The sequence below is a fragment of the Carlito syrichta genome, unplaced genomic scaffold (assembly GCF_000164805.1).
Source record: "Carlito syrichta isolate Samal-C Ts95f unplaced genomic scaffold, Tarsius_syrichta-2.0.1 Scaffold227292, whole genome shotgun sequence".
Classification (NCBI taxonomy): domain Eukaryota; kingdom Metazoa; phylum Chordata; class Mammalia; order Primates; family Tarsiidae; genus Carlito; species Carlito syrichta.
This window is the reverse complement of record NW_007171388.1, coordinates 19,194-41,004: the sequence shown is the minus strand read 5'-3', so window position 1 is coordinate 41,004 and position 21,811 is coordinate 19,194. Positions and strand designations below refer to the sequence as shown.

Sequence of the window (21,811 nt, the reverse complement as noted above, 5' to 3'; positions counted from 1 at the left end):
TCAGACCGAAGAATAAACATACACAAGTTTACCTGTGTTTTGGGGTCTCCATTTTCTTATGTAAGTTCCCACGTCACATAAAACCTATATTAAATACATCTGTAGGTTTTTCTCTGGTGAATCTATCTTGCCATAAGTACCACAGCCAAGGATCTAGCAGTGAGTGAAGAAGAACTCTTTTCCTCCCCTTCAAAACATAGATCTTTGCAATGCAGACACTTGCTGTCAGATGAACAATTGAAAGCTTTGGGCTACATTTAATCTTGTGGTATCTATAAAATTCAGCAAAAAATTCTGTGAGTCTTTTTCAACCTAAAAGTATGTGATTTTGTTTTGATCACTTTTGGATTGAGATATTACCTATTTTGAGGTTTTTCTTGAACCAAGAGGTGGTAACACATTTGTATTTATAGTCATGGAAACATAACTTTAAAAGTTGTTAGCATAGAAAGTATAAAACTGTGGTTGTTGATTCAGAAGAGTGCTCTGATTTTTTCCTTCTTTTCCTATGTTTTTTCTTTCCATTTTCTTCTCCTTCTCTTTCACCTGCTGTCCCCCTTTCCCTTAAGTCCTCTCTCTGTTACTTTTTCTTTTCTTCTTCTATATAGTATTGATACCACACCCTCTTTTCTAAGTAGAACATACAATGTGCACTTTTTTCCCTTTCATTCTTTCACCTTAAAATGAGAATATCAGCAAATAGAGCTGGAAAAACAGAATATGACATGAGAAAAAATGGATCTCAAATATTATAGTATTTGATAATGGTGAAGATGTGGAACAACTACAACTCTCATACTGTGGAAAAGTAAAATGATACAACTCTTTGGAAAATAGTTGGTAGTTTCTTATAAAGTTAAAAATACAGTTTCTATATGACCCAGCAATTGTACTTTTATGTACTTACCCAAGATAAATGAAAATACATGCCCACACAAATACTTATACATTAATGACTATGGTCCTGTCACTGCACTCCAGTCTGGGTGACAGTGAGACTCTGACTCGAAACAAAATAAAAAAAGATTTAGCTCCTCAATGAAAGTTAAGTTGTTTCCATTAAAGGTTACATCCCCAATTTTTAAAATGAGTGTGACATAGCTCCCTAAGGCTACATAATTGCACTCTCTCCCTAGTGCCTCAGTTCCTGAGATATCTGCAGGTGGCATAGGATAGTGTGGTTTAGGCATTTGGTTAGTCTGTACTGGGCCCTAGAATAATTCACTCCAAGTTACTCATTATCACTATGAAAAGCTCTTTTAAGTGCTAACACTTAAAAAAACCTTCCAGAGAAAATATGGTAGTTTTATTTTTAATTGTTGTTTTTGCTAGTAAATAAGGAAAAGATTTCTGATGTCTAATATTTCTGACACTAGAGAGAATAACATAATGGGAACAATAAAAGTTCATTAATTACTGTAGCACTGTAAAATTATAGCCGCAAAAGCAGAATCTATGCTGGATAATATTTATGTAATTAAAAATAAAATTTGGTTTTTTGAAAATCACAAAAATGCAGATACGCCAAGTACAAAATGAACAATTAACCATTCATTCAGTCACTAAAGGCTTTTTCCCCCGCAGGATGTTACTATTCCTTTCTAGGTTTCTACTATTCAAAATTTCATTACCATTTGGTTAAATAAGAATATTTGATACATTCTTTAAACATTTAATATGATCAATTTTCAAACAGAAATTTTTAGGTAATATAAAGAGTAAAGCTCAATGCTTTCTTCTTCTTTTTTTTTTTTTTAGAAAGCAGGATTTATTGAGAGGACAGAAAATCTTCCACAGTAGGAGGGGACCCATGGGGCTTGCCCAAAACTCAACTCTTAAAAAATGTTCAGTACTCCAGTTTTGTTATAAAATTAACTTTCAGTTATTTACTTATTGAGGCTGTGCATTGTTAATGTGCTGTGATTGTGTAATGCAGGACACAAAGATAGTTATTTGGAAAATTAAACAAAGAAACAAACATGCATACACTATCTTATATTTCAGATTGCCTACAATTACTATTGGAGGTATCAACGAATTATTTTGGGAATTTGGAAGTGATCAGTTTGAAGAAGCAGGAAAAATTAACAGGGGACACCATAACTAAGGTAAATGACAAATCATTGAGCCCTACCCCAGGTATTTGTGGAGAAATTCTTTGTACTTATTTTTTTTTTTTTTTTTTTTTTGAGTTGGTGTCTCACTCTGTCGCCCAGACTGGAGTGCAGTGACTGCTCCCAGCCACCGCCGCCTCGACCTGCTGGGCTCTGGCAATCCTTCTGCCTCAGCCTTCCAAGTAGTTGGAACTACAGGCGTGTACTACCACGCCCGGCTAATTTTTGATTTATTGTAGAGATGAGGTCTCACCAAGTTGCCCAGGCAATCCACTCAACTCAGTCTCCCAAGGCACGGGGTTACAGGCTGAGTCACCGACTTACACTTTCTAAAATTTGGGAACCACTACTTTAAGTGATAGCACTTGTGTGAGTGATATTTATGAAGTAGGTGCCTTTTCCACAGGGCAAAAGGAGTGCAGAAAGGCAGTCTAGTGGGAAGAGAGACAGGAACACGTGAAATTTTATATTATTGGGAGCCTATAGCGGCCAGGCTAAATTAGGCTTTCTGTCGTAGACAAGATATGGGCACTACAGTTTTTCCACCAGCGTAGTATTGTCACTATCTTGCAATTTAAAAGCATTCTCTGGTTGAGGATGAACTGACATTATTCAGCAGGCAGTGTGGGAAGATGGCTGGAGGGAAGACAGGCTGAATAAACTGGGCAGGTAGAATCCCTGGTCAGCTACATTGGACCAAGTCAGAGCAATGCTGGGCTTAATGAGGGCAACGGCTGAGGAAAGGAAGGGTGGTTAGAGACAAAGTGTTCTAGGAATGGATTCCACTGTCCAGGTTCCACGGAGCATTTGTTGGCTCTCTCTTTTTAGCTCTGCTAGATGTCTGTGGTTTTCTGCGCAGTGTGTGGGATGAGGATACAGTATCTGGCTTCGAAATGGATGTATAGACTCCATCCCAATACCACCCGTAGGATACTTAGAAAACGACAAGAGAGGAAAAAGAAAACCCTGAAGTGTTCAGGGCTTCCACAGCAGCAAAGATCTCGGAAAGACATCTCAGAAATCAGCAGGCACATAGAAGGAGCAAAAAGTGAAGGCCCTTGGGAAGATGGTGGCAGAGTCAGTCGGACGACGCAAGTTCCAGTGTGAGTGAGGGAGTGTATGGAAAATTTTTCATATGTGTCTGTGAGTAAGTGGGCATGTGAGTGGCTAAGTGGGGACTTGGGAGCAAGTGGCCAGGACTCTCCTGGGGAAGTGACTGATGCCACAGTTGCTCTGCTTGGACCCTAGTGCTGCCCAGGGAGCAGAAGTCAAGTGCCATTTAAAAAAAATTAGCAAAGCCCCTCCGGAAAAGAAGTTGCTGGGAGTCATCACCAGCTCCAGGCTCTGCCTCACCACCACAGTGCCTGGCCGGACACTGGCTGCAGGGGGAGCACAGTGAGGTAGCCTAGAGGCAGAACCCCACTGGAGAAGAAGAAACAGGCACCCTGCCGCCATCTTGAAAACTGGGCAGGGAAGTGTTTTGGTTTACTCACCATGGACCAACAGACCTGATCTCTGTGAAGGCATGTTGACTACTCAGGGGTTGTTCGTTTCCCAGAGGGAATATCCTAAAAGCACGAACTGTGGAGGGACAGGACAAGTGCTGAGTTTCAGTAGCCCCACCCCCTACACGGCCATGGGACAAAAGATGTGACCAGAAAAGGATGAGGAAGACCCTCAAAGAGATCAGCACTGAATCTGGGGCTAACCCAACCTCCTCCTCCCCTGCAATCCTCTGAGCATCAGACCTACATGGCTGGAGCAGAACTGAAAGGGAAGAACCCAGAGGAGCCTGGAAGTCAGTCCCAAAAGGAGGATTCTACTCCAGGATAAGGCTGGCTGGGATGCCCCCTGCCAGCACCTGGGGATGAGATAATTCTGCACCTCCCTGTGGAGGGGATACCCCTGACCACATGAGAGTGGAAGGGGAGGACTGAAGCCTCACCCACACCCACCAGCTCCTCCTCCTTCCTCAAGTGAGACACGGGGAGATTGCAAATGAGGTCGCAGCACTGTAGGAGACAGGAAAGGGATTACCTGTGAGCAGCTGAGAGGAAAAATTACAGGACATGCCAAAGAGGGCAGTTTGTTTTTTGTTTGTCTTTTTCCTTTGTGCATGAATTTGTATGTGAGGGTTTGATATAGAGTCCCCCATCTTTTTTTTTTCTTCTTTCATTTTTTGTTTTCTGTTTATGTGTGTATGTGAATGATTGAGTGTTCATCTTTCAGGTTTTTCATCTTTTTTTCCTTCTCTTTTTTTAGTTTGATGTGTGTGAATGGGTGTGTGAGGGTTTGATTTGCATTCTTTTTTCCCCTCTCTTTTCTTCTTTCCATTTTGTGTTAGGTATGTGTATGCACGTGTGTGTGTTTGTTTTTGCTTTTGTTTTTCTGTGTGTGTGTGTGTGCGCGTGTGTGTGTGTGTGCTTTGTTTGTCTTATTTCATTCTAATTTTCTCTGTTCTCCTCATTTATGTTACTGTATCATGGACACGGGGTACATGCACATACCTATTGCATAGTCATATACAGTGGTGGTGGGGAGTGGGTCTCAGGGAACCAATACCACAATCATTGTGATTTGCAAGTAGTTTCTGAATCCTAGCTCCCCATCCTTCCCCTGATTCCACTCTCAAAACTACAAGAGACTGCAAAGCTTCCCATCCACAACCCTGTTTCAAAATAGAACAAATTCAGAGCCCTGATCAGGGAAGAATAGAGGGCTGAGCAAACATCAGAAGAAAGGCCTCTCCTACTGTCACTGAATATGGAACTGAAGAGAAAAGAAAGAACTGAAAAGAAAGAAAAGAAAGAAAAGAACTGAAGAGAAAAGAAAGGCCCCAGACTACTACAGGGATTAGGGAATGGATGGAAAGAATGAATAAATCTAAAGAAACACAAGATACAACACTGAAAGAACTTGCAATAGAGATTGTGGCCATAAAAAATTTCATCCAGGAAATAAATAATAAGATGACAAACATGGAAAGCAGAATTAGTCAAGTGGAAGAAATAATCTCAGAAATTGAAGACAAGAAATCAACCTGATCTGTAAAAAACATAGGGAAAAAAACTCAGAAAGAAAGAACAAAGGCTCCAAGAGATGTGTGATTATACCAAGAAGCCAAACCTATGCCTGATTGGTATCTCAGAAGAAGAAAGGGAAAGGGTGAACACCTTGGAGCAAGTATTCCAGAAGGTTATTCAAGAAAACTTTCCCCATCTCACCAGGTAAATTACCATCCAAATGCAAGAGATATAGAGAACCCCGCAAGACATCAAATGGGGAGATCAACCCTTAGACACTTAGCAACTTGCCTATACAAAGTAAGTACAAAAGAAAAAATTCTAAAGGCAGCAAGTAAAAAAGGTCAGTCTATCTACTGGAGAAAACCAATCAGAATAGCAGCAGACCTATTGGCAGAAACACTATAAGCTAGAAGAGACAGGAGTCCAATACTCAAAGTCCTCAAAGATAAACAATTTCAACCATGAATTTCCTACCCAGCCAATGGAGCTGATCTCAGCTTCATCAGCAATGGAGAATTAAAATTCTTCCCAGATATCCAATCCCTAAGAGATTATGCAGCTTCCAGACCAGTTCTAAAAGAGCCACTTAAAAAGGTATTAAGCACAGAAGAAAGAAAGACAGAAAGAAAAAAAAAAGAGGATGACCACCTACTTCCAAAGAGAACAGGAGAACACAGAATCGACAGAGAATACGTCACAACTGCAAATTTGAAAACACACATATACATGAACCCAAAAGTTGAAAGAAAGCAAAGAAAAAACTTTATAAGACCCTCATGACAGAGATAAGCAATCACATTTCAATAATCAGCTTGAACATGAACGGACTAAATGCACCACTGAAAAGACACACAATAGCAAACTGGATAAAAAACCATGACCCAATTATTAGCTGTATTCAGAATGCTCATCTCACCACAAGAGATGCACACAGACTCAAAGTTAGAGGATGGAAAATGAGTTGCCAGGCAAATGGATCACAAAAGAAGGCAGGAGTTGTGATTTTAACATCAGACAAAACAACTTTTAAGTTATCAAAAATTTAAAAAGCTATGAAAGGACACTACATAATGATAAAAGTTTCAATCCATCAACAAGAAATATCCACCCTAAACATATATGCACCCAACACAGGAGCACCTGCATTTATAAAGCAACTACTATGTAAACAAAAGAAAGATATTGACTCCAGCACTGTTATACCTGGGGACTTAAATACCCCACTAATAACCCTAGATAGGTTGAGACAAAAAATCAACAAAGAGATCTGGAAACTCAACCTGACACTTGACCAAGTAGACTTAATAGATAACTACATAACACTTCACCCAATAACCAGAGAATATACATTCTACTCATCATTACATGGATCATACTCCAAGATTGATCACATCCTTGACCATAAATCAAGCATAAACAATTTTCATAAGATCAAAATACTGCCATGCACCTTCTCAGACCACAGTGGAAATAAATGTCACACCAACAAAACTCCCCGCAAACTCACAAAGACATGAACACTAGACAGCATGATGCTGAATGATTACTTGTCAACACAGAAATCAAAACAGAAATTAAAAGATTTCTAGAAACAAAGAAACATCTTACCAAACTCTTGGATGCCCTGAAAGCAGTTTTGAGGGGGGAATTTAAATCTCTATGAACACACATCCAAAAATATGGAAAGATCACAAGTTGATAGCCTAACAAATTTCCTAAGGGTGCTGGGAAGACGAGACCATCAAACTCCTAACTATAGCAGAAGAATGCAGATCACCAAAGTAAAATCTCAAATACAGGAAACAGAAGACAAAATGTCAGAAAAAATGAACAAAACAAAAAGCTGGTTCTTTGAAAGAATATAAAAGATTGATGGACCCCTAACCAGAATGACCAAGAAAAAGAGACAATCATACTGACACTATCAGAAATGCAAAAGATCAAATCACAAGAGACCCCAAAGAAATACAAAAGATTATCAGAGACAGAAAGGCACACCTGTATGCAACAAACTTGATAACCTAAATGAAATGGAGGATTTTCTGACATCACACAACCTCCCAAGGTTGAAACAAGAAGACATTGAGACACTAAATAGACCAATAACAACCCAGAATATTGACTCCATCATAGGAAAACTACCAAAAAAAGCCCTGGACCAAATTCGGCTTTCCAGCAGAATTCTATAAAACATACAAGGAGGAGCTGATACCAATTCTACTGAAAGTATTCCAGGCAATTGAGAAAGATGGAATTCTCCCAAAATCATTTTGTGAAGCTAACATCAAACTGATACCCAAACTGGGCAAAGATCCAACAAAAAAAGGGAACCTCAGATCAATATCCCTATTGAACATAGATGTAAAAATTCTCAACAAGATTCTAGCGAGTCAGATCCAACAACACATCTCAAAAATCATCCACCATGACCTAGTAACCTTCTTCCCTAGTAACCAGCAGGGCTGGTTCAACATCTGCAAGATCATAAATGTAAGTAAATACATAGACAGATGTAAAAAACAAGAACCACATGATCATATCATTAAATGCAGAAAAAGCCTTTGTTAAAATCCAGAATCTTTTCTTGAAAAAAACCCTTGAACACCTAGGCATAGTAGGAACATACCCCAAAATAGTAAGCACCATCTATTATAAACCCTCAGTCAACATACTACTAAATGGACAGACACTAGAAGCATTTCCCCTGAAAACCAGAGCAAGACAAGGCCGTTCACTCTCAACCCTCCTGTTCCACATTGTGCTGGAATTCCTAGCAAGAGTAATTAGACAAGAGAAGGAAATCAGGGGTATCCAAATAGGAAAAGAGTAAGTTAAATTATTTCTCTTTGCTGATGATATGATCCTATATCTTGAAAATCCAAGATAATCTGTCATAAACCTCCTTGGACTGATAAAGGACTTTGGCAAAGTCCTTTAAAAATAAATGTGCAAAAGACAGTTGCATTAATATACATCAACAACAAACAGGCAGAGAACCAAATAAAAAGTGCAATCTCATTCACAATAGCCACACACAAAAATGAAATACCTTGGCATCTTCCTAACCAGAGAAGTGAAAGACCTTAACAGTGAAAACTACAAAACACAGCTCAAAAAAAATCCAAGAAGACACAAACAAATGGAAAGATATTCCATGATCATGGATAGGAAGAATCAACATTGTTAACATGTCCATCCTACCAAAGACAATCTATGAATTCAATGCAATACCCATTAAATTATCAACATTATTCTTCTCAGACCTGGAAATGACAATACAGAAATTCATACGGAAACATAAATGATCACAAATAACCAAAACAATCCTTAGCAAAAGAAACAAAGCTGGAGGTATCACACTTCCAGACTTTAAATTTTATTATAAGGCTACAATAATCAAAATAGCTTGGTATTGGTACAAGAATAGGCATACAAACCAATGGAACAGGATAGAAAGTCCATAAACAAAACTTCAATTTCTCAACCAACTCATCTTCGACAAAGCCACCACCAATAACCACAGGGAAGTGGAGAACGTATTCAGTAAATGTTGCTGAGAAAACTGGCTGACCACATGCAGAAGACTGAAACAGGATACCTACCTAACACCATACACAAAAATTAACTCTAAATTGATCAAAGACCTAAACATAAAACTTCAAACTATAAGAATCTTAAAAAATGCAGGAGACATCCTTACAGAAATTGGAGTAAGCAACCAATTCCTGATCCAAACCCCAGCTGTCCATGCCATAAGAGATAAGATGGACAAGTGAGACCTCACTAAAATGAAAATCTTCTTCAAAGCAAAAGAAACCAACAAGAGTCCAGGGAGACAGCCCACAGAATGGGAAGAAAATATTTGCCAGCTATATATCTGACAAAGGCCTAACCTATAGGATCTACAAGGAACTCAAACTCACCAAAAGGAAAAGAAACAAATAGCTCCATTAAAAAGTGGGCAAAAGACATGAATAGACACTTTTTCAAAGAAGACATACAGCCAGCTAACAGACACATGATAAAGGGCTCAGCCTCACTAATTATCATAGAAATGCAAATCAAAGTCACATTGAGATACCATCTAACCCCAGTAAGAATGGCATCATTAATAAAACAAAAATCAACAGATGCTGGTGAGGATGCAGAGAAAAGTGAACTCTTCTACACTGCTGATGGGAATGTAAACTAGTCCAACCTCTATGGAAAACAGTGTGGTGATCTCTAAAAGAACTAGAGATTGACCTTCTATCCCCTACTGGGAATATACCCAGAGGAACTCAAAGCATTCTACAAAAAAGATACCTGCACACACATGCTTATTGTAGCACTCTTCACAATAGCAAAAACACAGAAGCAATCATGCTGTCCATCGAAACTGGACTGGATTAAAAAAATGTCTTACATTTATAACCATAAAGAAGGACAAACATATGGATTTTGCAGCAACTTGGATGGATTTAGAGTCAATAATACTCAGTGATCTATCACAGAAACAAAGAACAGAGTACCACATACTCTCAGTCATAAGTGGACCCTGAACATTTACCATAATATTATATAAAGGGATTGGCAATAGTGGTATACTGCCAGGGTGGCTGAGGAAACACAACATCACTAAGGGTAACTGATCTCAAACCAGGCAAAGCGGGGATGAAAGTAGACCCAAACTTTACCTGTATGCTGTCCACTTGTGTACCTAATCCTAAATTATACTCCACATCTTTGAAGTAAAATAATTATATTTTTAAAAGTGAAGGCACTTAGTGAGTTGTAGGGACTAGTAAAGGGTCCCCAGAGGTGGTGACACCTGCATTTTGAGAAGCCAGGAAAAAGATGCAAAGATGGAATGTGTGTATGTGTGTGTTTAAAGGTCTCTGAGATTTTTTGAAACATTGCTTTAAAAATGTAGTTGTAAGTTTTAAAGAAAAGCACATATATTTTATTTCAGTCAAATAAAAAGTGTTTTTTTTTTTAACTGAAATATAGCATGAGTAGTTCAAAAGACAACTTATTGTCTTATTGTGCATGTGGGCTTCCAGAACCACATTTGCTCTAGATCTTACTAAATTTTCAGTCTTTGTCTTTGCTTCTCATTGTCTATTCAGATGTTTGCTCTATGCTTTGTTTTGTGTAATAATATGTATGGTTCTTTCTGTCTTTTCCCCTCTAACTTCCACAGTTATAAATTTCTCTTACTTTGTATTTGAATTACAAATTTTTCTCTGCTGACTCCTAATCCCCAATTTTCTCTTATTTCTTTTTCTTGCTTCAATAGGGACTAACTTAAAACTAAAAAAAGTTATTTTAGTCTTTTTGTTGATGATTGCATATGCAATGAGTAGAATGTGTTGCCTATTATTGTCAAAAATAAAATCAGATCAAGTTAGAATTTTGAGAGTTTATTGTATATACAAAAGAATAGTTCATGAACTTGTGAAAGACAATGGATGATTTATTTTCATAAAATGGAAAGAAGTCTGCTAATGTGACCAAGAGCACGTACTAGGAAGCAGACATGACCAAAAGTTTATTAGAAAGAGAGGTGTGATGACAGTCATGTCATTTTAGGAAAAATAAAACTTAAAAATAAGGAAGCTGCAGTCCTCCAATCAAATAGCATCAGGTATTTATTTTAACCTCATTTGGACCAAAACCTCTTAGGTGACATCCAATAGATAATTGGAACCCTGCAGTTCTCAGCTAACTGGAGAGGAACTACATCTCTAAGTCCATCCTTTGATTTTGGACGAGTGAGTTTGTTTTTCACAAACTGAAAAACTCAAACTGAAAGATGGCATGAAATTTCAATTTTACAGTAGTTATAGCAAATTTACAGTGCATAAAGAAATATTTTGACCTTTTCATATTTGGCTATCATTATTTGTTTTTAAGGCAAGAACTGTTAAAGCTGATTTGTCTATAGCTACTAGCTTAATTCCATTAAATCATGCTGAAAAGAACAAAACGCTAATATCTGTGCTGTTTCTGTTCAGGGTAGGGTTTCAGGGAAAATCAAGATGATTTAAATTTTGGTTACACAGCTGTGGTCAGTTAGCTGGGGCATATCTAAACTGTGGTCTCCATTTTCATTTATTTAATTTTAACACAACTAAAAAAACAGCTACAAAGAGCATCCCATTCAAGTAAAAAGTTTTCGATTTGATCTCCAACTAACCTATTTCGTCTGTTTTTGTTGTTGGCTTTTTAGTACTTTTGATTTGTTTAAAAGCGGAAGATCTATATTATTCCTTTCTTGTGAACATCATTTTATTATCTACATATTCCATATTTTTTAGCTAAAAGTTAGCTACTGTTAAACAATGAAAAAAACAAAAGAAATAGTTGGCACTGCTAGGGCTTGGAAAAGTGAGAGGTTTTTATTTAATTTTCTCCTTTATTGTGCAAATAAAATTTATTTCTACATATGTGTAGTTGGAATAAGCTAAAGTTTTTAGGGAATAAATTGGGTCAGAGAAATGGAAATAAAAGGTCAATATTTTTCAACTTTTTATTTTTCAGGAGGCTTAATATAATTTAATTTTGAAAAATATTTAATTTCAAACACATTTATTTCTCCAATGGGACAACATTTTTGATATACTGTTCCCGTCAGATAACTTCAAATGTCAAATACTCTGAAACCAATACAGGAAATGGTATAGAAATATATAGGCCCTCTGACCCCCGGAGTTTACCTATAGTCCTGTTGTCCTGCATTTAATGAGGACCATAGTTCTTTTCTTTACCCAGTCACTGGGGTCTAATAATGTAAGCTGGCACTATTACTCCATTCCCTCCCAGGGCTACAAAACTCTTCTTAGCCCACAAAACTTGTTTTCAGCCACTACACTTGAATTTCTATTTTGGAGTTAGGATTTATACTTCTGGAATGTTTTACAATTAAAAGCAAAGAGATTTTAGTCTAATCAGCTACCCAGTTGAGGATGTCTTTCACAAAATTCCTGAGAATTCAATAATGCAGTGAAGAAAGGATGTTTCTATTATAGAAATGTTTATGAACCAGGAGACAATCAATTGCCTTTTTGGTGCGTTTAAGGGATTACAAGAATAATAACAACAACGACAACAACAATAGCTAATACCTCTTGAGCACTTACTATATGGCAATTACTTTATTAGAGAGGAGGAAACTGAGACTTGGAGAAATTCTCGAACTTCTCCCAGGACACAAGACCAGATAGGGGCAGAGCCAGATTCAAGTTTAAGCTCTCTAAATCAGAGGCTTGATCTTAACCTTTGTAGTGTACGTTTTCCTACTTAGCCAAAATAAGCCACTCTTTAATCTCTACCCAATTGGTCTAAATTCTACCCTTTGAGGCCAACCAGAACACGTTCATTTTTTCCTCCCTACTCATTTACATAACACAAAACATCAACCAAGCACCTCCCAGGTGTTTGATACTGTCTTTGAGTCTGTAATATAGAAGTGAAAATAGGACAGTTTCTGCCTTAAATTTTTTGAAAAGACTCACCAAGTGCTAGGGGTTTTCCCTTTCTCAGCCTAAATTTTCCTACTCTTTCAATCACTCATCTTAGAGCCAAATTTCAAATTCTTATCAATATTGGTAATTTCTCTCTTCTAAACACATTCTGGTTTGTAAATTTCTCTTTTAAAACATAACCACAGGGTCGGGCTCGGTGGCTCAGCCTGTAATCCCAGCACTTTGGGAGGCGAAGTGAGTGGATTGACTGAGCCCGCGGGTTCTAGACCCACCTGGGCAACTTGGCGAGACCTCATCTCTACAATAAATCAAAAATTAGCCGGGCGTGGTAGCACGTGACTGTAGTTCCGGCTCCTCGGAAGGCTGAGGCGGAAGGATCGCCGGAGCCCGGCGGGTCGAGGCTGGGGTGGTCGAGAGCGGCCGCTGCACTCCAGTCTGGGCGACGGAGTGAGACTCCAACTCAAAAACAAAACAAAACAAAAAACAAACAAAAAAACCCCAAACAAACATGGGGGGTGGGGGGGGGAGGGAGAGAGAGAGAGAGAGAGAAAGAGAGAGAAAAGAACTATTAAGGCAAACAGTCTGAGTGTATGTCTTACTTTTGCTTATAATCTCTAAGCCTCTCTTCTCCAGACTTGTAGAATGGTACAATTGGACACGGCAATTTGTAGCATTCAGCGATGTAAACTCTGTTTACTGTGACACACTTCCTTAACATTATGAATGACTTTCAAGTGTCCTCTAGTATCGCAGACATGACGCTGGAAGCCATCTTGCATCTGTAACTTCTGTTCTTTGGTAGACCTGTCAGGTGCTGGTTTTGCTGAGTCACTTGGCAGACTACAGCATCCTCTAGTGGTCAGATTTAACTCTCAAGACAGGTATATTCCGCATATCAGAGGAAATTAACCTAAATCTTAAGGGTGTCAGGTAATATGCTGTTAGGTAATATGTTTTCCAAGTGTGCAATAGCTTTTGATTGATTATTTTCTTGCTCCGTGGGTGATCTGTTTCCTGCTAAAATGAGAAAGCCTGATGTATCTCAGACTCTGTTAGCCCTCTACCCAGCTCTCCAAGCTAGGCTAGCTTTACATGAGCTCAGAAATTCAAGCTGCTTTTCCTTCTCTTTTTTTAAAAAAGTAGCTGTATATACTTTTTTCTTTTGGGGCACTTTCTTACATCTATCTTGTTTGCTGTACTTATTATAAACACATAGGCCTTTTTAATGGGATGGACCTTTGAATAGGAGAAATAAACAAAGAATAATCCAAGCAAGGTCATTGAGGTTTACAGGGGAGAAGCACTGGAGCTGGAGTCAGCTCTGGACTAAAAGCTTGAATGCCATTTTGCTGGTGATATTAGTCAGGTGACTTCACTTTTCTAAGTTTACTTATGTGATAAGGATGATCTTACAGGGTTATTGTGGCTCACACAGAAAGCAAGATGAACTGTACAATGTCCCTGTGACCAGTTTATCTCACCTATAGCCCCCTTTTCCTTGTGAGGTTCTCTCTTGAGGATGGTTTGATAGTAGAAGAGACTGTTCCTGAAGTTAATGCAGAATCAGGCCCTGCCCCATGGTCAGCTCAGCACACACCCACCATCCCTGTGCAGCAGTGTCTAAGCACAGTCGAAGGCCTCCATCTAACCACAGAGTGCCAGGGACAACCCTGGGTTCTATCTGAGGACCACTCACTGTGGTAGCTAATGGAGAATTGCCTCTGCTAGAGAAGAAAGAATTAAGATGAAATCCCGACACTGCTTCACAGCATTGTTGAGAACATGTACCTTTTTTTGTATTTTGTATTTCATTGTTGAGAACATGTACCTTTTTTGTATTTTGTATTTTCATAAACACTTTTTTGAGAAGATCTTGTGTGACCTAAAATCTACATTCTGAGAAATGTAGAAAAATTCAAGGTCTCGATTCTCTTCCACCAGACAGGCAACTCAATGCCCGTGTGTGTAGACCTGTGCCAGGCACAATGGATCTCACATTCCAAGGAAACTTAAAGGAATTAGTATAATCACCTAAATGTGATAACTACATGTTTCCAGACTAAGAGATTTATAACATTTATCCCTTAAAATAGTAGTCCAGTTCTCTGCAGGATGAAGTGTGTTTAAGATCAACTGTGCCCCGTCACTTAATATTGCAGTCATGTTTCCTGACACAGAGCCCTCAGGATGTGAGAAAAATGAAATGGGATCAGGCATTGTAAGGGGAACCCTATCTGAAATTACTGGATTGCTGTATTTTCTAAAACTTGGTCTATCTGGAGTCTTGTCTAAGTCCCCTATCCCCAGTATAGACAAACAAACCCTTCAGGAGAAAGCATATGAGAATAACAGAGTGTATTCAAATGCATTTATTTAACAATCAGGCCAGCCAGGCAGCCTGGTGATCTTATGGGATTTCAGAACCTTGGTTCTCAGCAAGGCCCGGATTTTTGAATGAGGACAGGAATCTGGCGCTTCCTGGGTATAGAAATAAAAAAAAAAAAATCAGCTTAAATTTTGCTAACAGAAAAGTGACTACAGGAGAAAAACAATAGGGAAAATGTCAGCTTTATTTAAAATAGAGAGATTTAAGATTTATTTTCATTTTTCTTTCTCTTTGATTTATTCATTCATGTGTTCATTAATTCATCAACTAGCTACTGGTTACTATTACATACACTAGGGATACAACAAAAGGAAAAATGCCTGCCCTTGCAGAGCTTACATATCTAGTGGGGTGTTACAGTAAACCCCTGAAATTAACCTCGAATCTACCATTGCTTCTTGTGTTCCTGATGCCACTGCCCCAGTGACCAGGTGTCCACTTAGCATGGGTGATCCCAGGACCTTCCAGCTGATTGAGCTTCTATCTTAGAACTCTGGGTATTCATGTCTGTGAGGTCTTAGAAAAGTAAATCATCTTTATCCCATGTGATTCCTGCTGGCTCTAAACATCCTTCCTTCCAGATAAAAACCTCTGTGCTCGCCCCACATCACCTTTCTCAAACCAGTTTTCTCTTCTCTCAGCTAAACATCTCAAAGCCCTGTAATTGTTTTTTATAAGAATGTTTCTAGATCTCTCAACTTTCCAACCATCCTTTCCTTGAATATACTAGTTTATGAAAATCTGCTTCTCTATTACAGAAGATGTCTGGCTTCCATACACTTTTATACATGCATTTATTTGGACTTTATTGACTCTTCATCTTAAGAGTTTTCAATGCTTTCTTGCCCCATAATCATTAACTGACACAGATCAGTTAGTATACATAAGCATGAACACCTAAACAGAGTACACAAGAGCTGACTTCAACTTTCTATAGCTATGTTGCTCACTGTGTCTCAATATGTTCACTATCCTTATGTAGCTATTCAAAGTTAAACTAGTTAAGGTTAAGTAATATTAAATATTTGGTTTCTCTGTTGTGCTAGTCACATGTAACTAGTAGTGGCCAGTGGCTATGTGTGGGACAGCACAGATATGGAAAACTAAATTGGATATGGGAAATTAACTTTCTTTTCATTAAAGAAAGCTCTGTCAAACAGTGTTGGTCTATAGAATATAATTTGCCAGTATAGATTCCCTAAGATGACATAGAAGAAATAGAAAAAGTCTTTATTGAATATATGCAATAAGAACATCACGACCAAAGAAACTACCATATACAAGCCCTTGTTTGGTATTAGCTACTTGTCTTAAAACCTGACAAATAGGGTCAGAGACTGGCTTTAATTACTACATAATGGATTTATTTGGGATTCAAATGGACCATAGAAAGAAAGGCAGTATAGTACATTAAGAAGTATGTTGCATCTGAGAATGCCATATTTTCTCTCTACAGCTAAACTTTCTTATCTGAGAAATATAGAAAGAGAGGCTACATTTTCTGGCATACAATTGTCTCTCCCATATGTATATATTTTTGAAAGAATAGTGACCAGGAAGTGAATAGTGACCAGTAGGTTTTAAAGTCTAAGAGAACAGGGTGTCCCAGTCCCATGCTCATATTTTCCTAATATTTTACTTTAAATATTGGGTGGTTCTTGTACATTTTCCAAGTCTCAAGGCTATTCTCTTGTTTCTTCTCCTCTTAGATGGAAATAGGATGTTTGATCTTAATGTCAACAACATAGGTCATGAGAAACTTAACAAGTGGCCTCAAATTCCTTTTAGAAACCTTAATTGCAGAAACAGATATAACATAAAGCAGTTAATGTTTTGGATCTAAAAGTTCAGGATATTAGATCTCTCACCTTTGGGACCTATTTCCATAATTCTTGTGCTCAACTCTGAAAATTTTCTGAAGTGGTTTAAAACAGCCCAAGAAGAGGGTTTGTATGGTAGGGAAGGGAACTTGTGCAGTAGAATAATGGAAGTTTATGCATTCATTGAACCTGACTCAAAGGCTTTAATAGCAAGTCAATCCCAGACGAACTAAGGTCACTTGTGGAATCCCTTGTATTTGTTTTGTTCATTCCACACCTTTATTTAACCTAAAATGCTCTTTCAATGCTGTCAAAATTCAGACCCCCATTTAAGTGGCATTCTTTTCATATCCTTTCTTGACCCTTTCAGTAAGAAGAAATCTGTGTCTCTGCTTCACGCCTTACACTTTACTTCCTGACATTTGCCCCAAGCTACAAGGAATCACTTGTCTATGCTCCTGACCCGTATCTCTTAGGCATAAGCATAAGCAAAGTGGGAACCAGGACCATGCTTGATGCAAAGTGTTCCATTGCTGAGTGAGATAGAAAATCTATTTCTCTGTGTGTCCTATCACCTACGTATAAGCATTTCAGAAAATGAAGCTTTATTGAAGTTGGCTTTCATAACCATGAATAAAAATGTTACAAAAATACAATCTAGTCATTTTATATTTGCATATTTCAGGGCTGTAGAAAACCTAATCATTGTAATCACTAAGAATTATTTTTTAATGTTGAAGGTATTTTGTGTATATAAGCTTTTAAATATCCAAACTGTCTACTGTTTTGCTACAAAAATGTGGATTTTTAATCCTACAAGTGATTTAAAAAAAATCATATTATCATACCATATATACAAAAGTAGAAAAAGAGAAAGAGAATTATTTTTGGAGAAAGCAGATGTTTTGTTTCTCTCATGGAAAGAGTTATGTTATAGGTATATTGACTGGGAATTTAGAGGGATAATATATATAAAAGTTTGAAGATAATTAACTTAAACTTTTTTAAAAAGAAGTTCAAATTTGTACTCACTGATTTTCAAGACATAGCATGCACTCATTGGAATAAGTGATTCCATCCGTCCCACAGACAGGATTGTATATCTTGTTGCATCCATTCACTTCATTATTACAATTAGCCTAAAAATGGAATTTAACAGAGTCATTTCTCATTATTCTCCATTTTTTGAGTTTATAGCAAAAACTCTGAAGTGATTTTAATTTCTCCAGGGTATGACTAGGATTGGGAGAATGACACTGCATGTTCCAAGAGAAAGAATCTAATATCTTGAGTAGAAAACTTGGTTTTAAGTAATGTTTCTGCTATTTCCAAGCTGCCTGACATTGGTTAAGTCCTTGGGCCTCTCTGAAACTTATCTACAAAATGGGAACAATATTATCCTTTCCCCAACTATCCCCTAATGCTGTCATGAGGTTTACATAAGATGAATGAGATCATGTTCAAGTTCACAGTCACTGCAGGTGCCAACTTCTCTCAGGTCAGCCACACCTTGGAACATGCTCTTCCTTGCACACCATGGTTCCTACACACTGACCTTCTCATAGGCACTTGAAGGCACTGGGTGTTTTCCAATCGTGGAGTCTTTGCATTCTACCCCAGTAAGAATTCATGATTACCAAATGACTGCTATAGGCCAGGTGTGGTCTTAAGTGCTTTTCATATGGTGTTCTATTTCAACCCCACGACGATCTTTTATTATGATTATACAAAGCGAAGAAGTCACCCAAGGACACACAACCCAGTAATCCCCAGACTCAGAATTCAAGCTCAGTCCCTACAGTCCCTGAGCTTCTGCTCTGACCACTTCACTCTGCCACATATCCCTACCAGTCGTGTCTTGCTAACATTTATTACCCTTTATGGCTCAGAATCACTCTCACATACCTAGGGCACCCCCCTTGGCTCTCTGGTTCGTTCCTAATCTTCACAATATTTATTACAAATTCAATCATTTATTCACTCAAGAACTTTTGGTTAATCTGCTGCCTTCCACTAGATATGAATGCAATGAGAAGAGGACACTTTCTTTGGTTTCTAAATGTACTGACGTTACATGAAAAAGTTAGATTTAGTGTATTTCTCTAGAGGGAGAACCTAGTTTATTACTTCTGTCGTTCATTATAAATTAGGGCTGTACCTTGGTGATTGGAAGATCTGCAGGTCAACATGGTCAGACAGACTGGCTGTAAGGTGGAAAGGCTGCTTGGAGGGGGCGTGAGAAGGTTTCCACTCCAAATACGTGTGCTACAGTTAGTGCTGGCATATATAGAAACCCCTCCACAGTAAGCACCATACAACTACACAGAACTCGTCTAAGCATCAGTGCACTTGTCCTTCAAGCCAAGTCTGTGGGGGAAATGCTGTCACTGTCTGCCTTTCACAGGCTGAGCCTCCCTGGCTTGCAACGTCCTCCTCTTGACTTCAGGTTCAACTGAAAGTGACAGTCAGACTATGTTTTCATGGGATCAAACAGATCCAGCCTGAGAAATAAGACATTGCAAAGTTCTCTTTACCTTTCTTCCCGGGGAGTCTGCCCTAGTGTTACCTGGAAGATAAATCAGACAAATTCAGTTGGGTACTAAGTGAGAGAGGCCAGATCCACTTTTACTCCGATTCTTTCATTGCAGACTGCAACTTTTCTGCTGGCTCTCTCCACTCCCTACCCCTGCTGACTTCTGTTCTCTTTCCAGGACATCTGACTGGCTTCCATCCACTCTCTGCCTGTTGAAACTTGGAGAAAATGAAGTAAAAATTGGATTATAACCGAAGCATCTCATTTGGTATTTCAGTTGAAAGGCTGATCTATTTCCTTGAAAATGGAAATTGTGTACTTACTGCTAGAAACGTTATCATGCACAGAGCAAATAGCTTTAGAAGGTATTTATCACACCAATTACATTATCACACTATTTACTAGAACTTTGACCTTGAAGTTAGTGAAACATAAGTATCTTTGTCTCAGTGTATGAGGAAGGTATGGAGAGTTCATAAAACTAGCTGTGAAACTAAAGTTACTAGTAGCAGTAACCAGGTCTTCTGATGCAAAATTAACTTTTGCAATTACACCTAAGTCCCTTTTGTAAGTAATGGTAAAAAATTGACCTCTTTTGCCAACTCACTACCAGTTCCCAAAGAGCTAGTTCTACAGCTGCATTATACTCACTGTAGGTCCAGCTCATACTTCTTGAATTTGCAGATGGTCACAATAGCCACTACATTCCCTCATAAAACAGCAAGGGTCTTGCTGCCTTCATGTAGGGGATGGGAGCTGTGGATGAGTTTATTGAAGGGAGGGGAACTATCTGATAGCACCCAAAGGAGGAAATGTTGGTGGGATTTAATTTTAATATCAACACTTCCTGAAGTGATGTTGGTAAGGAGGTAGTGCTTCTTATCTAAACATGGCAGAAAGTAGTGAGGCATCTATAGCCTTGGAGAAAAAGACCCCTAGGGACAGTCAGAACTTGATGTTGTTGGGCCCATTGGATTTCAGAGTCTAGTTGAGTCTAAAACTGGATGAGCAGGTGCTCATCACCACAGACATCTATTTGTATTAACTAATAAGCACAAGGAGGGGAAAGGGACCACTGCTCCCACAAATATTCAGCAAATACAACAAACAATATCCTTCCTCTTCTTAGCAAAGTGCTGAGTTTATGCCCAGGATTCTTCACTAGGTCAGAGATGAAGCTGAAAATGTTCATCATTTTCATGGTAAAAAGGGAACTGATCTTGATTCTGTGGCTTCAGGATTGACTGTCAACATTGTCAAGATGTAGTTTGAGGATATATGTCCATCATCACTCAAGCAGTAGGTTTTACCTCTTGCCATTCTGCAGATCCAAACTAAGTTTTTTAATCAACCAAACTCTGAATAACCAGAAGCCATTGCTATCTAATTTATGTAATTACATTAGAATTAAAAATTTGTAAATTGACCAGAATTAGAAGGATATTTAAGGTTGAAATACTTCCACCTTTTTTCTCTACTGTATCCCTAGCAAAGGGTCAGCCATGTTACCAGAGGAAAATTATCCTATCTTCGTACAGTTTGCACTAGTAGAATTATTTTATTTACATGATGCTAAAAATCCCTCTATCTGTAGTTCTCATGTGTAGATCTCATTTCATCTCATTGGTACCAAAAGATCTATCTAAGACTAGACCATGTCAACAGTCCAGAAGGTAATGTGCTCAGCAAAGCAACAGGTCAAAAACATTTCACTCAAATTTGAAAACTCTGCAATGACACTTACCAGATAAAGTAAACAGGGCCAAGGCACTGAGAAGAAAAATGGCTGTCACCTTCATGGCTGAAGTCTGTGTCCAGTGTCTGTTGAAAATTGCGTGGTACTTGCCACTACTATTCAGAATGTTGGGACTGGCAGGACCTTATAGGGAACGGCCATGGGCCCCACCTGCTATGCTGCGTCACAGGTCTCCTTGGTAATTGATTAACTCTGTGTCATAGCCTGGCCCCAGATTTGGAGAATGCCATCTGTGCAAGAAAGGTGAAAGGAGCCAGATGGGCCTGAATATGCAAGACCAAAGTTTTGCCAGGAAAACAGTGCTGGTGGTTAGAGGAAGGCCTTCCCTTCTCAAGCCCCACTGTTCTCATCTGTAAGGTGAACTCGAACTCCCTTTTACTATGTAGTTCTGAATAGATTAGCAGGTACAGATAGTGGAAAGACCTTCATTCTTACTTCCTCTCTTCCCTTATTATTCTTGTTTCTTTTTTCCCTCTTTTTCTGTCACCCATTCACCAAGCCTAAAGTAGCTGATGAAGGGGCAGGGAAGAGAGGGGGAGGACTCAGCTCCTTAAAGTGTATACTCTGGAGCTAGACGGTACTGGCTGGGGCTGCTTGGCAGCTGTATGTTCTGGGAGAGTTGACTCACTTTTGCTGAGCCTTGCTTTATTCCTCTGAAAATTGAAATAATAATGGTTCCTCACTTTTGCTTGAGTGTACAGCATGTGTTG

The 21,811-nt window shown here is 38.6% G+C and overlaps 1 protein-coding gene across 1 annotated transcript; it reads right to left on the bottom strand.

Annotated features, from left to right (window-relative positions):
* Nucleotides 1-14,962: 14,962 nt before the first annotated feature.
* Nucleotides 14,963-21,174, bottom strand: SPINK1 (serine peptidase inhibitor, Kazal type 1). Its single transcript, XM_008051717.1, has 4 exons — nt 21,090-21,174; nt 19,347-19,378; nt 17,845-17,951; nt 14,963-15,084 (listed from the first exon to the last, which is right to left on the bottom strand). The coding sequence occupies exons 1-4, from the start codon at nt 21,142-21,144 to the stop codon at nt 15,039-15,041; spliced, it is 240 nt and encodes a 79-aa protein (XP_008049908.1). The 5' UTR covers nt 21,145-21,174; the 3' UTR covers nt 14,963-15,038.
* Between the last annotated feature and the right edge of the window lie 637 nt (nt 21,175-21,811).